The 18,375-nt window shown below is 39.2% G+C and overlaps 1 protein-coding gene across 3 annotated transcripts in view; it reads right to left on the reverse strand.

Annotated features, from left to right (window-relative positions):
• The window catches only part of LOC125888672 (cGMP-inhibited 3',5'-cyclic phosphodiesterase A-like), a 77,544-nt gene that overhangs the window by 34,888 nt on the left and 24,281 nt on the right, over positions 1–18,375 (reverse strand). Inside the window, exon 2 of one of the 3 annotated variants that reach the window (XM_049576172.1) lies at positions 3,654–3,704. The exons of 1 other annotated variant lie outside the window; for it this stretch is intronic. In XM_049576172.1, the coding sequence (XP_049432129.1) occupies positions 3,654–3,704 (51 nt within the window). Of the gene's footprint in view, positions 1–1,450; positions 1,554–3,653; positions 3,705–18,375 lie in introns of those variants that run through there. One more of the 3 variants, XM_049576174.1, reaches the window with a different exon arrangement.

Below are 18,375 nucleotides of genomic sequence, written 5' to 3' on the forward strand. Positions count from 1 at the left end.
ATATGGTTATGTCATTGTTTTATTAATAGTGCTTATGTTTTTGCTCATATGCTTTGCTGTGAGCTTTTGTCTATGGTTATATGCCTGCTCTTTGCTTATGTGCTCTTCTTTGGACATGCCATCAGTCTGCTTTTATCTGTGCTTATGTCTTTTTCTTGTATACACATATACCTGCCAGCGACTGCAGATGAAAATTACCCTGTATGGCTAAATCTGGCACATTTACGTGACTTAAGTGATCATGTTCATTACTGTGCACTGTTCCTTTCTAAATAAAATTAACATAAACCTATCTGAAGACAGCCCATGCAATCAAAATGCTATGATTTGATTCCAGTCATAATGTCTGGACCTAACACATGGGACTATTCCCTTTGAGCGCAGATGTACGTCTACATTATTATCACAGGGATGTTCACTATCATGCCCCCCCCACCATTTTCTCTCAAGTTTCCTCTTCCCCCTCTTCTTCCTCCTCGTCTCTGCTATTTCCCACTGTTTCCCTCTCTGCCCCATCCCCCAGCCCTCTCCTGAGAGACAGTTAGGAGATATGTAGGCAGATCAGGCATAAAGGCAGATGGTGAGAGCAGAGAGAGGGAGATAAAGAGCGACAGAGGGAGAAAGCGAATGATGGACGGAGAGAGAGAGAGGAGCCGGGTCCACAGGCAGGCCATGGGCAGTCAAGTGAAAAAGAGTACAGCTCACTCGAGCAGGCCAGCTGAGCTCCTCCACAGTCTCATCTACAACAACTGTAAATACAGCACTACAGTGGGGAGCCGATGATGCTACTACACCAACGATACAGAAAATATGTAGGAAGCCTTCACACCTCTCTCTGCTTTAAGAATTCATGCTGGGGCAGTAGTGGCCAACCAAGCAATGCCATAGGTCAAGTTTATGTTCTGGATACAGGAGGATGGTTGGAGAATAGCAAACAGTAGCAGGATAGTGAGGCTATGAATTGTTAAATTCATATGGCTACAATGATGTGTTTGAGGGAGCACAGGCTGTGTTGTATGAGCCTGTCAAGATGTATGAACACCAGAGACGTCATTTTGCAATTAATATTCCTTTCTCTCATATTAACAAGTGTGCCAAGGTGGTTTATAAAATCCATAATAATAAATAATAATGCTATCTTTGAAGTTGAAGGTAATGAAACTACTACTCAACAGTTAGCACCCATCGAAGAACAAGAGTGACACTGAATCTCCCAACAGTATCTTCATCCTCCTGCTTAGGAGCACCAGTCTCTCACATATGTAATTGACCTAAAAACTCAAGACGCTTAATTTAGACATTGCTTCAAGTTGTCCTATTTAAACCGTCTCATCATTACTGATTAAATGGCTACCCTTTCCCACACACACAGACAAAGTGCATGCACATGAACGTGAAGAACATACAGCCAGACTGAATGGGAGAGACTCCAGTTAAACCAATACTGAACCTGTTTAGGAGGACGTGTATTGTCCTGATGGCGTCCCATGGTACTTGCTGAGTGCCTTCTCTGCATCATTCGTGTCCAGTTTGAAAACTCAATCCTGGTCTCGCTATCTAGATTCCTATATATGTGGCACAGCAGCTTTATGCTCTCTTTTCTTCCTTAAACCCTTGTTTCAAATGTCACGGTCGTAACAATGTCGATCCAGAGCAAATGACATTTCAATAATGTAGTCCACAAATGCCTCGCCCTCTCCTCTGCTCTGCTCTCCTCTTCTCTGCTGCTTCATGAACCTCCCTCCGTCCTCTCACCCGCCCCTACCTCGGCATCTGCCAATTGCAAATGTTCACCATTGGCTCAGAAATGAGAAGACCTGCAGTACACTGAAATCAGTTGTATTGAACATACCTGGTTGCTAGGATACATCGGGACAAAGATCAAAGTGACTCGACTACGGACCATAAAGTTGTTGTTCGGGGCTCAGTTGGCCACTGATACTACGCCCACTACTTGTCAAGTGTTTCCTGTGATATTAAGTGATGCGTGACAACTGAGCAGCGAGTAATGTGCATTATCAGAACAGGGCTTTCTGCATCAGGAAACTGAGGTACATATTGATTCATTAAAAGTCTATTTGGATGGGAGGTTTGTTCTCGGCTAGAGCTGGAGCTGCACGTCCAGTATGGAGAACATTATTGATGATTTAAATATTAAATTCAAACCAATGTAATACACAGGTGGTGAGTAAAACATAAAGAGTTTTAAAATCTGCCTTTTAAAATGTGGCAGTCTTATTGGGAGAAGTCAAACTAGCAATATCTACGTTGAAAACTATTTAAAAACACTGGCAGCAAGTGCCTACACTGCAAAGCAACCCAAATGTCGACAAAAGAGTCGGACAATTAACAAAATGGAACACGTGTTAATATCAGCAAAGTGTTTCAGAGATGGAGAAAAAAATGCAGATAGTTCAGCCAAGAGGTTTTCAAACTTTTTGTGCCCAAGACACACCAAAGGGCAAGCTAAAATCTCAAGGCACACCTGTATTTACATCTGTACACTAGCTTCTATAAGGTGTGTTATCACCCTTATCCCAGTGTAAGACAATAACAATAAGAAAAAATAATACAGGTAGTAGCTTTGGTGATACTGTCTACTGACATCTTTTTCTCTGTTCTTTCAGTGGCCGGTCGTCTTTGTTGGTGCTTTGTTGTGATGTGCTCCGTACAATAAAGCAATCCATTGTTCCACTCACAGCTTTCTCCTTTTAAATGTTATCATCCCTCACACTGGCTGCCAATCAGGGCTTTGGATGTGTCACACACATGTAATTCCCACATGCAAACGGCAACAAATAGGTTCCCCATGATGTTTTTTTTTTTTTTAAATTAAACAAAATTACACTTTTTTAGCCAGAGTTTGCCTCTTTATGAGGAAATGGATGTGCACAACATACTGATACAGTCAATTAAAAATTCATTCAGAACTTTTTGTACAGACCCAGTTAACTATTGCCATAATAATGTGTGATTATCACAAAATCCCACGGCACACCTGGACTGGCATCACGGCACACCATTTGAGAAATACTGGTTTAGCCTTCTGTTAACCGTAGCTAAAGGCTCAAGGTTGCTGCTTCAAGTTCACATTTATGTATTTTTATGTAACGTTAGCTAATGTTAGCTAGAGTGTTGAATCACAGTGTGGTCCTTGCCCCACTCCCTGCTCAATGTTATCCTGAAGTGGTAAACAAAATATAGATAAAACAGCTTTTTTTTGGTGTGAGCCAACGAAACCAAATTCCTATTGACTATGTTGACATAAATGGTAATCTTGAATCTCATATGAAATGTTAAAAATTAAAACTAAAAAGGGCAATGAAAATATGTATGATAAAAATAATAAACCCCCCCCCCAAAAAAACGCTCAAACTAAACTAAAATTCTTTCAAGATGGAAATGGTATCGCCAAATCTCTTCTAATGGACCCATTTCTACCGTCATATTGCCCAACCCTACTTTCAGGCATTCAGCTAAACAACCTTCAAATCCTAACACATCTGTGAGCTCACACACTAATTAAAATTAGCTGCTTAAAAATGTCCTGCAGTATCGGGTCCAGTGCTGCTGTACTACACTCAAATGGGAAGAAATTATGTCAAACACACATACACACATTCTTCCTCTCTTTCCCTCAGGGCTGCACTGACCTGCGATCTGCTCAGAGCTCTCTTGTAGTCCCATTCTGGCTGGCACATAGTCTGGAGATAGAAAGACACAAACAGAAGCTCCCGTCAGAGACCTGTCCACTATGTGACACAATACAGTACTATCTAAGCACACTTCTTTTCACTTCTTCTGCTGTCCTTCACTTCCTCCTCCCTTCATCCCTCTCTCCATCATGCCATCTAAAAATAAAAGAAGAGCAGGCGCTGCTGATGAAGAAAAAGAAAAGAGCACATCACCCTTAATGCTGGAGGGCTGATCCACATACAGCTCACCACCACCACCACCACCACCACCCTCTCTATCTGTTCCCTCATTGCAATGATTTTCCACTTTTGCTCAATAAGAGAAAACTGTAATTCAATTTCACAGCCAGACGATGAGTTTCCGAGTGGATTTCTCTAAATATGACAGCTTTGAAGGCACCTTTAACGGAGCTACGTTACCTGTTTCCTCCTGTTTCCTCTTTGTGCACCCAGAATATAAGAGGGGTCATTAAAAGCTGCAGTAGATAACAAGCGGTCCCAAATGGCAGCAAGACGTAACTGTTTGAATTGTGACGCTTCAAGACAATGCAGAAATCATGGAGCACGCTCTCCTCTGATCTACATTTCATGTTGCTAACAGCAGGTGTAGTGGGGACGAAGAAGACTGAATCAAGAAACTAAACATTGCTGTGTTGGAGCAAGTTGAGCAATTGTGCTTTAGTTTTGATTAATTATTTTATGTTCATAGAGAGGGTTTCACAAAAGTGATCATACCTGACAGCAGACATTAATTTGGAATCTACGGCATCTGAGGATGCTCTTCTAGGTTGCATTCCCCACTGTGTGAAATAAAAGTGAGTGGGTTTTTTGCATTTACAAAATCTGTCCAGTGGAGTTTTACACCACACAGGGTTTCATCATTTTGGTCCCTTGCCTTCCAGGGTCTGTCACCACAGCAAGAAGAAAGGTTGATCGCCAGCATGCAACCTTGCTAAGGTTCTGTTGCTTGAGTCAAAACAACAACAAAAAGTGTTGTATAATGTCTTATCATATAAAACTGCATTTCTTAATCAATGAATGTGGCCAAATGAAATAGGGTACATTTTTTTAACATACAGATATCAACATGAAACCTCCCAAGTTTATGACTTACATTAAGACAATTGTTTTTTGTATTACAAGTTTTCCAAAATAGTATGTTTAAATATACAAATGATGCATTATCTAATTAAATATCCACAATTTTGTATACATTTCCAGAGCAAAAATCTGAAAATTGGATTAAGTTAGGTTCAGAATTATTGTTTCATTTTGTTGAGTCAAATTAGAGTCAAATGTTTTTACAGAGGGAATTTTTAATTTCTCTTATCACTCCGTAAATCAGAGAAAAACTGCCAACAGCCATAAAAAAAAAAAAAAATCAATTTTCGCCACGTTTTTAGGAATAAATGCTGTTAACTTAAATAATGTATGTTGAGAGAATGTAGAAAAGAATAAAACTGGAAAGTTTGGTGTATGTAAGTGCTACTGAAGTCGAGATTTTTGGTTCAGAGTATAAACCCCCCTCCTCAATTTTTTTTTTTTTTGAAAATTAGACACTATAAATATATATGGTCAAATGTTTAATAGATATCACCATGACACTTCCCCAGATGACTACTTCTATTTAGGCAGTTATTTCTTTGCATTACAAGTTTTCTGAAATTTTACATGTAAATATGCAAATGAAACATTATCTAAAAAAAATGCACTTTTTGCATTAATCTACTAAATTAAACTAAAATTATTCAACTTAAATACACACCTAAATTGTATTTTTGATGTTTCTTCTCCACTAATCTGAAAGAAGTTATGTTATGGAAGCAAAATAGCTCAACATCTCAAAATTTACCATTGCATGTTTTACCTGGCGCTTTTCACCTTATTGAAAAACTGTGTCCCAGGTATCAGTTTATATTTATATCACGGTAACAAGTAACACCTTCATGCCTAATGATGATACCAAGATAACTGTTTAATACTGGAATCAGAGCTCCCTAAGAAAGACTCGCCACTCTGGTGGTCTTTTAAGCAGCAAAAAAACAAACTAAAAAAACCCCAAAAAAATCATAAAAATTGTAATTTCAAGGATTTTGTATTAAATAATACCATATGGTTAATATCCTAGCTACATTAAAGCCAGCTTCAAAAGATTTTCACCCTAGAGGGACAATGTATTAGTTTGGAGAATGATCTAAAAAGGAAATACGCCATAAACAAAGAAAACAAGTTCAAAACAGAACAAGCAGAATTAAATGATTAGTTAAGAAGTAGGGAAGAATATATGATACCTATAACCAAACATAAGTGCTATGCAAAAGGCAGCAGACAGTGCCATCTTTTGGTACTAACTCTCAAACAACAAGAAGCTCAAAGGTCCAGCAAATAGATGTGCTAAATGTGGAGCAGTATCTTCAACGGAGGAAATAAATGCAACATTCAAGAATTACTTTTAAGGATTGCATAGAAGTGGCTCAGTTCCTACCAAAGTTGACTTCTCCATTTTTCTTTTTTTTTAGTGAATTAGACCTCTCTGTGTTGTCGGTAGAGAGAACCACATCTCTGCACTCTTCTATTACACTGGAGGAGCTACTTAAAGCAGTCAAAGCTACAAACAAGGGCCGTACGGCAAGTATTGATAGCATGCCGGTGGAGCTTTTCCTTGCAGTCTGAAATATTTTTGGACCAATATGGTTAGAAACACTAAATTACGCTACTGTAAAAGGCACTTTCCTCGGATACCTAAACACAGCCCTAATCATAGTTAGACGCAGGTAAACCCGGTAAGGACCCCTTGAAATCAGCCAGTCACCATCCAATCTCACTGATAAATGCTGACTTCGAAATATTTTCCAAAGCCTCAGCCAGAAGACTTGAGACAGTGATTGGGAAAATAATTATCCCAGATCAAACAGGTTTTATCAGAGGGCATCTCGCCTCTGATGATATTCACAAGCTCTCTGAATGCAACACACAAAATCTCACCTGCCTGTGGCCTGCTTTTTCTGGGTGCTGAAGAGGCATTCGATTGTCTTCAATGGGTTCTAAAGGAATTTATGTTCCAAGATGAATATGTCAATATGATTCAAACACTGTATGCTAATCCGTCAGCACAGGTTTGTGTGGGAGGAGGCTACTCAGACTTATTTGATATAGAGCAGGGCACATGGCACGGGGACCTTCTGTCCCCTCTAATCTTTAATATATCTATTGAGCCACTTGCGCAATTAATTAGAAATTGTCCTATCACAATAGCATCGCATTCAATATCACTCTATGCAGATGACTCATTCGTTTATATGGAAGATGTTCAACAAACTCTCTCCTGTGTTTTTAAAAACACTTGAGCACTTTAGATGTTTTTCAGGATACAAGGTTAAGCTGTCAAAATCAACACTGATGCTTATTAATACAGACCAAAGTAAGGTGTCTCCTCCTCCCCAGATTAATGTCACAAATTAGGTTGTTTACCTGGGCATTCAATTTAGTACTCCTCTATTATCTATGGCTAAAACAAATTACTCTTTAATTCTGAATAAATACAGGAAGATATTAAAAGATAAGGACACCTCCATGCATCAGTCTTAGAACGTATATTGGTCATCAAAATGAACATCTTATCCTGCATTAATTTTATCAGCTCAATGATCGCATTTGCACCTCCAGCAGGATATTGGCAAAAACTGGACTCATTATTACAGCGCTATGTTTGGAATGGTAAACGACCAAAAATAAAGTGATCAACTCTTCAATTCAAAAAGTCAGGACATGTCCAGACTTTAAATTATATTACCAGCAATTTGTATTACCACCATGGTTTTTATTATGGTTTTATAATTGGGTATACTATACTACATATACTACAAGTGTTTAAAGCAGCAGAAAATTTTCTAAAATTAATATTCATGCAAATCATCTCAGTTATGGAACAACGGTCATCTTCTTTCTGCAAGGAAACCATTCACTAACAAACCTTGGGAGGATAAATGTATACAACTGTTGAAGACATTAAAACACTGTCTTCAATTTTCTAGAATTCAATGATAACAATTCAATATAACATTGATGAGCAGTCTCTTTATTTCTACTTCAGAATAAGTTCAGCCTGTACAGGCTATGGGGTTCTCTAGAAGTCAGATCCAGAAGACCCCATCCTAGTCTAACTTGGTTACAGAATACCCCAAGACGGTTAGTGTCATACATCTATAATAAATAATTTCCCAAAAGTTTATGCCTACATCAGGATTGAAAGCGTGGGAGAAGGATATATCTGAATGTGGGACAAGATTTAAAAGGGGATGCAATTTGGAACTATGTCGCTGGTGCCTCAAGAAACCCAAATGACCGATATATACATTTGAATTTTGTCATGGAGCATATCTAATGTCAAGCATAGGAAATCACATGGGACTGGTACCAGAGGGAGTGTCTCTGTTTATGTGTTTATGTTGCAATAAAAAAATAAGTGATACAAAAATGTTATTTCAGCTGGACATTAAATAAAGGCTTTACTTTATCTTTCATTTAACTGACTGCATAAGGTCAATGTGCAGAATGTTGCTTGTGCAAAAACAAATGGATTATTCTATTGCTTAATTCTTGTAATGATAATAATTATTATTTAAAAACTGGTCCCAGGCCTAGTGTGCATGTCTGTGTGCGTCTGTGAGTGTGTGTTGTGTCTGTGTTATGCCCTAGCTGTCACAGTTTGTAGGCTGATGTATAAAACGGCATAAAATGAGGTGACCTGACAGTGCGACTGTCATCCACTGGAGATGACTTTGCATCTTGAATGGCAGATGAGATAATCTGCCTAATACAGCGGATTCATGTTTTATGTGAGCCCCTCAGGACGAGGGGGGATGTTGTTTGGAAAATAACAGCACTGTAATGCAGAATCACATTGAACTCCATGATCATGTAAAATATGTATAACTCATTTTGGAACATTGTGTGTGTCGTTCTTTTTTTGTTGATAATGTTTATTTAAGCGTTAGGCTGGTAAACAAGCCTCTATATTAAAGTAATGATGCAGTTACAGAGCTGCAACATGACAGAAATCAGACTGGAGAAAACCAAATGAGTCCCTTTTCTCTCTAACACGAAGTACACACACTTCAGCTTCTGTCATTTACCCAGGCTCTTAAATCCTCCTCTGTGCTCTGCTGTTCCTTGAAGGCCTCCATTACAGCTCAAATACACTTCTCATGTCAAGTCTATAAGAGGCTGGGAAATCACAGAGGCCTAATGCACTTCTGAGCCACATAATCTTTGACAGCTCCATCATTCAGACTTAAGTAGAGTGCTTCTAATTTCACTCATGCAAATATAAGCAACACGTCATATCAGCATAGGTTTTAAAAAAACAAAAACAAAAAAAACAGTCGATGGTGTGTGCAAGTAAGGATGGTCCATTCAATCACACACCTGAGTGTTACACTGCATGCATGAACACACTGCACACTGCAGAGGGAGCTCTTTTTGTTTACATGAACACTGCTGGTCTCAGGGGTGTTTTTGCTGTAAATCTGTTCACAGGCACAAGTGTCCTGTGTGTATGTGATAAATCCATACATGTGACAGCTATTTAAAAACAACCATGATTTTATATAATTGTGCAGTTTTGTCCTTTTTTTAATTAAAAAAAACACAGCAAGCAACACAAATTTTTTTATAAAAATAAAAAATCTTTCGAGTTCAAGGAGGGCTGGATACAATCCCATCATGCACTGGACAGACCTGGACTGGCTGTGCGTTCCAAAACTCATACAACTATACTATTTAGTATGACAGAAAAATATTTAGTATGTCCTAACACATAGTATGTAAAATGCAATATGCCAAAAAATAACAGGATGTCATACTACATCCGGTCTGATTTTGCAGCATGCAAGCCAGCATGTTTTTCTGGCTATTCTGACCCACAATCCTCGGCACAGGGGACGATACGTCACACTGACTGAGACAAAAACAGATGACAGCTGACCATACTAAAAGACACCAAACACTCTTTATACCTCAGTGGCTTTAGTTTCGGGCTGCACAATATGCATAAAGAATAAAAAAATTGCAATATTTTGATTATTTCAAATTACAATTGTTTGTCATTTTTTCATTTAATTAAACTGAGGATAATGTGATTTCTGCCAGGGTCTGTACCAAGCAAGCATGTTTCCTCTACATCCTGAATATGGTTTGTAGGCTGGGACACCTCTGTAGCATCACATTGCTTCATTTATTATGTTATTTTGTGGCACATTTTATTCGGATATTTACTTGATATTGCACTTGCCATATTGTGTTTTCAATAATTAAATTGATTAACTGGGCGGCACGGTGGTGTGGTGGTTAGCACTCTCACCTCACAGCAAGAGGGTTGCCGGTTCGATCCCGGGCGTGGGAGCCCTTCTGTGCGGAGTTTGCATGTTCTCCCCGTGTCAGCGTGGGTTCTCTCCAGGCACTCCGGCTTCCTCCCACAGTCCAAAGACATGCAGATTGGGGACTAGGTTAACTGATAACTCTAAACTGTCCGTAGGTGTGAATGTGAGCGTGAATGGTTGGTTGTCTCTATGTGTCAGCCCTGCGATAGTCTGGCGACCTGTCCAGGGTGTACCCTGCCTCTCGCCCGATGTAGCTGGGATAGGCTCCAGCCCCCCCCCCACGACCCTCAAGAGGATGAAGCGGTTAGAAGATGAATGAATGAATGAATTTGATTAACTACTTGCAGCCCTACTTTATTTTCACCTGACTTGCATGAATTTGAAATTTAAAAACATGCAAAAACACTGTCTCAATCCAGGGAGTACCAGTGATGAAACTTGGTCATACCAAAAATACAAATTTGAGCTTTGTCTTTGAGAGGCCTTACTTATCAGGCCCTCCCAAATAATACATGGCACACTGTACCCTATCATGCATATTATGAATGACTTACGTTAATCTTGACTGCTCCTAATGACATCTACGCTGCATGTTCTTCATCAATCTCATCATTAAAACCGTCTTCATCAGCCCCCTAAGTTAAATGAAAACATTCTTCTTTTGCATTGTACAAAATGCTACTTTAATCCACCACAGGTGCAACATGGAAATATGACAAATTATTGTGTACTCGACACGAAAATCCCCTTTTTTCCTTGAACTGCTCTTGAAGCACTTTATGAAATCCACTCTGTCAACATAAGAAAACATTTAGGGTTGTTTACAGCACTGAATCACACTGTGTTACTATCCTTAACCCTGGGTTCTTATGTAAACTCAAAGTTGTGTGTTTGCGTATGTGTGTGTGTGTGTTTTATGTTGTGTGTAATGACATACTATGACAAAGCCATGTAAGGGCTAAAGGGACAGAAGAGCTGCCCGGATGACTGCATGTGAGTCTATCTTTACGCATACACACCCACACACTTGCACACACACAGAGGCACAAGCACATGCAAGTGCACACACGTGCACCAACACACACATTAACAGACACACACACACACACACACACAGACACTCTCTGTTTGTCACGACTCAGACACTCTAGTCCTGAAGAACCCAGCAAGCCAGACAGAAACCCCTACTGACCAGCAACTGTTCTTACTAGATCCCAGTTGAGGCAGAAAAGAGGACAGCAGAGAGAGAGCGAAGAGATACACGGAGAGACACACAAACCAGCATTTAAAGAATAAGAACATACAGTAGAATACAGATACAGTTTCTATGTCATTACATTACCACTAGGAAATATTACATATATAAATAATTAAAGCAAAAACAAGACACAAAAAGAGCATATAACACATGCTGGGAAAACAGAATATAGCAAAATGATAACATGATACGTTTCAATCGTCACATTTACCAAAGTACAATAACACAATAATATTTAAGTATTAAAATAAGGTTAGTTGATCTGAGGGAACATCTGCTTTCATCTCATCTTAACCAGCGCTCCCTGTTGTAGCTCGTCACTTTTTAGGCTTCTGAAAAGACACGTTATTGAAGTAAGTTTGCTTGTAGTGTAGTGTTGTTGCTCAATACCCTAATTCAATAATGATAATCATTTAAAAAATGGTTGATATAGCACCTGAAACAGAAATAAAATTCACAAAGTGCTTCACAAATCAAGACAGTAAAAAACATGCACGTAATAAAAACAAAGGCAAACCAAGCTGGTGAAGAGTCTCAGTCATCCAGGTCATGATAAGTGCTATTTCGTAGGCAACTGGACTTGCTTGAGTTTTTTGAAGATGTTTCACCTCTCACCCAACAGTTCTGAGATCCTGTGTCGCCTGAATCTTAAATTGAATAACAGGTGGTTGCTGTAATCAGCCAGCTTCCTAGATACCAGTCGAAGGGCATTCTTCCCAAATTGTTTAGCAAGAACTGAAGAAGCCTCTTGGATGAGAGGTAAAACGTCTTCGAGAAACTCAAGCAAGTCCAGAAGTCCAAAAGAAAAGACTATAAAACAAAGAGTAAATACAGGCTGCTAAGGACCCAAAGAAACACACCAGGGAACAAGCACTAGACAATTTAGGTTGGGACAAAGGCCATTTTGAAAAGATGGGTCTTCGGTTGTTTTTTAAAGGTTTCTAAGGAGACTGCAAATGGTATAGTTAGTGGAGGATAGGACACTACCTCAAAGGCACAGTCACCTTTTGTTTTAAGTCTAGAGTGCGAGACAGCCAGTTGGCCCTGGTCCGAAGAGCAACTGGAGACATAGGGATGGAGGAGGTCATGAAGGGCGAGTACCTTAACATGAATCCTAAAGCCTATGTAAAGAAATGTAAAGAAAGTACAGTAAAAAGGGTGTGATGTGTGTTGACCTGCTGGATCTGTTTAACAGCCTGTTTTGTTGTTTTCCTTTTAGTGTAGTAAAAGCCAATAGTTTCAGTGATAATACAGCACATGATGTTTTCTATACTAACTGAATCATAGTGACCCCAAGAATCAGTGTTTACCTACTCAACACAACTAGCTTGCCAAAAGGATTTGGCAAAGCTGCCTGTGTATGCATGGTTTGCCTGTGTGTGCGTGTGTGTGTGTGTGAGGGAGAGAGATGGGACTCTTGGGCTGGATGATGATGACTCACCCACCCACACACACTCACACACGTGAATTCAGACGTGCACTCATCACCGTCATCACTCAAAACCATGTTAGCCCTGCTCACTGATGCTAATTGTTTCCAATCAGTGTATCAGTGGTCCTGTCAGTGCACCGTGAAACCAGACCACACCAGCGATTGCTTATCGATCTCATTACACGCTCACGTCAGCCCGTCAAGCAGGCGTTTGTGTGTCTGCGCGCACGTGTGTGACTGATCAGGGCTTCTATGATTGAGCCCAACACTACAACTATTTAAAACTAAGGATGATCTCAGCATGTAATCAATACTAAACGGTTTTATTTATTGAAAGTCTGCAGCCGTGATGGCTGCTGTGTGAGGCAGTACTTAGGGTTCAGCAGTGCTTTCAGCTAAATGCTAGCATGCTCACAATGACAATGCTAACATGCTGTTTAGCAGGTACACAGTTTACCATTGTCACCATCTAAGTTAAGTGTTAACTAGGGATGCGCCAATCCAGACTAATACTGTTACAGATGTTTAAAATAACAATTTGGACAAAAGTTGAGCTTAATGTTATTTATTCCCCCCCATTGTGCCAGGGAAACAAAGAAATATTTATTATAAAAAAAAAATAACTGAATTGTTTTAAATTCACTCCACCCTTCATTACACTGAGTGCAGATTTAATTATATACTCAGACATTTATGAAGCAACCTTTAATATAACGTTCTCTCACATGGAAAACATAGTTTTTGAAAACATTTAAAAGGCTTTTTTACTATATATAATATATCATAATTCTCTCCCTAATTTGTTTTATTTTGCTGTAAAAACATCAAGAAATTTTTCCTTCAAACAAATGTGTTTAGAAATGTTTCTTGCAAGATTGCACTGAACATATTATGAGAACATTATAATTTACCTTTGCCCAGTACTCATTTTACCACGTAGAGCTTGAAAGTATCATAATGTAACTCAATGCAATCTCTGTTAGCTGTTAGTACTGGCCACCAGCTGCTAACAGCTAACATTATTAGCTCTCCACATGCTAATGTGCTAATTATTGTAGCACTAACTAACTAACTAACTAACTATTGTAGCACGCACTGCTGTGTGTGTGTGTGTGTGTGGAGAGCAGGTGTTAGTGGGTTCAACGACGAATCGCATTGCTGAGTTATCGCATCACATGATCTGGATATTGTAAGGTGGACCCAGAATAGACTCTGCACATATAAAGTTTGGTGTAGCCATAGCAACGCCCTTTATAAACAACAAGCCTGCCAATACAAGCAAGTGCTGATAGTGGGTTAGCTTCCTACCTTTCGTTTCTAACCGAGGGGGGTCATCAACACAACGTGAATTAGGAACTGGCTCGTTCACTCTAAAGAGCCAGTTCACTCGTTCACTTCAAAGAGCCGGTTCAAAGACTCGGCTCGTTCACAAACGTCACATCCCTAGTGCCCACAGACTCGGGCGTACTATAAGTGGAGCGGACTCCGTGTAAAAATGTCCGTGAAAAATCCCCGTGATGTGAAAAATACATGCTGAACAGTCTTTTGTGTGACACTGGTGCACGGAGCGGAGTCTGCGTGGTCTTGCTTTGCGCGCACAGGGCTTGCGGACGTCCACTTTTACCGGGCGGACCTCCGTGGAGTCCGCTCCACGTACGTTCTGCCCGAGTATGCGGTCCAGTCGGTCTCAAAAAAAAAAAAAAAACCCGGTCCAAGACGGAGTACCAAACCGAATTGGTATTACCGAGAACCGACCCAACCCTAGTATTCAGTCAAAAACAAATGTATTAGACTTAAGTGAAATTTTGACCTGATGATGGCGATAGATAAAGAACTTAAGGGATTTTGATGGGACACAAAAATCCAATTTTTATGGCAATCTATCCAACAGTTGTCAAGACATGTCTTTAAACAGCACAAATGTTAATCTTGTGGTGGCGCTAAAGGAAAAGCCATGGGATTACAAAAGTCAGTAGGTGTGTCTAAAAGTAGGCCTATTTCACTCTGGACTGAAGTACAACCGCACAAAACTGCCATCCCTCAGGCATACTACTACTAAAATAAAATAAAAACATGGCTAAAAAGGCAATTAAAATGTTCTTTTTGAGATTAGAAAAGCTTTTCTACTGATTATATTCCACCATAAAAGGTTATTTAGGTCTATAGGCTAGGCATAATTTGGATAGATTTCCCCAGTGCAGACTGAAGATTTGCTCAACATATTGTATGTTCTTCAGTATATTTGACAATAGTATTACAAAGACTCACAATGACCCTATCACAACTTTAAATCTAAACCTCTAAAACCTCTCTGCACTAGAGTATATACTTATCACTCATATACTTATAGTTACGACTGGGGTGACACTACTGGATGATATAAGGTTAAATGTTAGGTATAAAAAGTCTTGTTGTGTATCATTAATGACCGGTGCAAGTTCCTCTAAATCTGCTGCAATCCCAGAAGTCACAGTCAGATGACTCGTTTACAGTAGCTATTAATAAGTAAAAGTTGACAAGAGAGTAGGAGAAATGCCACTTTTAAAAGTCTCTCTCATGCTTTGTAGGACATATACAGTATGTGCTAAGATGAATAATCACTTCTCAGAGAATATATAGATAAAATATTCGTGTGAAGTGCAGAATAGCAAAATTGTTTTCATCATTTTATTGCATCTACCCTTTATTGTCCCCGGTGAATGGACTGTGCTGATGGCAGCCACCAACATAGCCTCAGGCAAGAGTGTGTGTGTGTGTGTGTGTGTGTGTGTGTGTGTGTGTGTGTGTGTGTGTGTGCATGTGGTTCACAGCAGTGTTGCATGACTAAGCCGTTGCATGTACTGTCATATAAATGCATGCATGCATCTGTCAGCAAATTTAGATTTACATCTTTGTTGTGTCTTTCTCACATGCGACACATAAACAGCAGCTCATGACAGGAACAACAGTGGGTTTGCATGTGGTCATGTGTCCTGTAGCATGATGTTTTGTATCTGTTGATGTGTTTAATGCTTAATGTAACTAGCCAGTATAACTAGCGCATGATTACACCACATGCTCAAAATTTTAACCCCATAAATTAATGAAATATGAGTTATCTGTCTTGACTGTGTCTTTAAGTATAAGTATGTATGTTCTTTAACAGATAAAACCACTAATCAGTAACTAAGGTTTGTTAACTAATCATGTTGACAAACTTTACATTTCATTTTTGAATGGCAACCTTTGTTCTTTGTTCGTTCGTTCTTTAACAACAATGCTGCAATGAAACTATCCTAAGATTTTTCTGAAGTCACAATTTTTCCTCACCTGTGCTAAACACTGCACCTAATGATCTACTCTTTTTCATCAACATTGACAAATGACAGAGTTGCTACTGTTACCCAAACAATTAAGAATCAACACCCAACTCTGCAGCTTCACACACGTTTTAGCCAGTTCCAGCTCCATGTTTTGGTTATCTGAACCAACAAAAACAACCCATTACTGCATCATATAGAACTATGCATTCCTCGCACGGGGGCTTATGCAAGCTAACTACACTACCTGTGTTGACAAGTGAAGAAAGTTGAACATTTAGCAAAAAGAAACCATTATTTTCTCAGTATTTGGCAGAAGAAACAGGGCAAAAAATGCTGGTAAATACTGGAACAGCAAAAAGGTTGGTAGAGAAAGGACCACAGTGAGCGCCTCTGAGAATTCCCCTGTATCTAAGCCATAAACTGTGTAAAAATAATGAACTTAGCCACCATGATGTCACCCATTGGTTTGTGGACTCCTGTTTTGACGCCGCGAGTTTGGCATTTTGGCTGCCACCATCATGTTTTTTTGTTTATGTTTTTGTTTGTTGAGCCAGACCTGACCATATTTGGGTGAGAGGTTGGTGTTGTGGAGGAGCGAGAGCTGGATCTGACTCATCGACTGTGTTGACACCTCGCAGACAACCTGTCACTCAAAGCAGCCATGTCCTTAATCATGCTTAACTTTGAGCTTCTAAAATGTAAACAGGTGAGTCATAAAAATTGCAAATCAGGAATTTAGCTGTAGAGATTTTTTTTGTTTGTTTGTTTGTTTGTTTGTTTTTTTAACCAGGCTGGATTTAGGGGGAGATAGTGGCAGAAACAGGATACAATGTAAAAAGTATGTTTTATTTATTTATCTTATTTTGTGTAAAACAACAGTGGGTCCTCATCAAGGAGATTAACATGTCATTTCACCATGATCGTCATTTTTCAGGCCAGGGGGTTACTATTTGATCTAAATGCAGCTTTTACCATATTTTAGTAATGCTGGTGTTGTGCAATATGACACTGTAAATAATGAGATTATAGAGATGTGCAAATGAACACATTTATTTTGCCACACAATCCTTTCCAGAATATCCATGTAATATATGTAGTTTTATTTGGTTAATTATAGGTAATGTTTCAACGCAATGAAATCCTATGTTTGTTTTGTTGTTGTTGTTGTTGTTGTTGTTGTTGGGTATTGTTTTCTGTTTTTTTTGTTTGTTTGTTTTTTCCATTTCATTTTTTGGCCGGATATTTAAGTCACTGTATTACCATCTGTTTATTTTATTTGTATTTATTTGTATTTTATGTGAATTGTTCCAGATGTATTATATCATGATATGTCCAATTACATATACCATGGTAAGAGATTTTATATATTTGCTTTTTTTTTTATCATTTTATTTTTTTGGAAAGTTGTGCAGTGAAAGACATTTTATTGATTCCAGGGTGACTTGACCTTAACAATGAAAATTAGTAGGAAACACTAAAATATCCATAAACTAATACCAAAACAACTAAAACCTGCACTACTATGAATACATGAGTAAGTGAATGAATGATAATGCATGAATACAGCACAATAGAGTACTAATAATAACGAAAGATATCCGTATATACCATTCAAACAGTTAAAATGATATCAGCATGCATCCGTATTCTTGCATGGTCTACTTGTCATATTTACTTCACTGAATCACACACAAATGGGCCCTCATGCATGCTCAAAACTCATCTGAAACACACACACACACAGACACACACACACACACACACACACACACACAGACACACACACACACACACACCATTTCATTCCTGTCTTCCTCCTCCCTCCCCTCCTCCTCCTCTCCAAGGCTCCACGGCTAAGTGGAGTGCTTTTCCCTCGTGTTGTTGTACCCATGTTAGGCTACTGACGCCAGCTTGTCATTCTCTACTCCTATTACTGTGAGAGGGGAGTGCGTCACAGCTCCCACAACCCACTTCTCTCTGTCAGCTTTCTGCTCTCCCTGACTGACACTGACGTTGCCGGGCGTTAGCATTTCAGGCTCACAACGTGAGCGTCCAGACACTGGTCTTCCATTTGGAGCCGCATGCATAATGACTTACATCCCATTTTGTGTCCACGTTTCCTAAAGTTTTTGCTCTTTCAAGTCCCCCCCCCCCCCTGCAAAATCTTCCCAATAATACTCTTCAAGGAAGATAACAGATATTTATGCCACAACACTTTCTGCCATACTTCACATTGAGATTTGTGGTGCAAACATTTCAGGTTTGAGCTAAAGATCTCCCAAGTTTAAGTGTTAAGAGCTAGGTCCTT

Source organism: Epinephelus fuscoguttatus, linkage group LG5 (assembly GCF_011397635.1).
Source record: "Epinephelus fuscoguttatus linkage group LG5, E.fuscoguttatus.final_Chr_v1".
NCBI classification, from domain to species: domain Eukaryota; kingdom Metazoa; phylum Chordata; class Actinopteri; order Perciformes; family Serranidae; genus Epinephelus; species Epinephelus fuscoguttatus.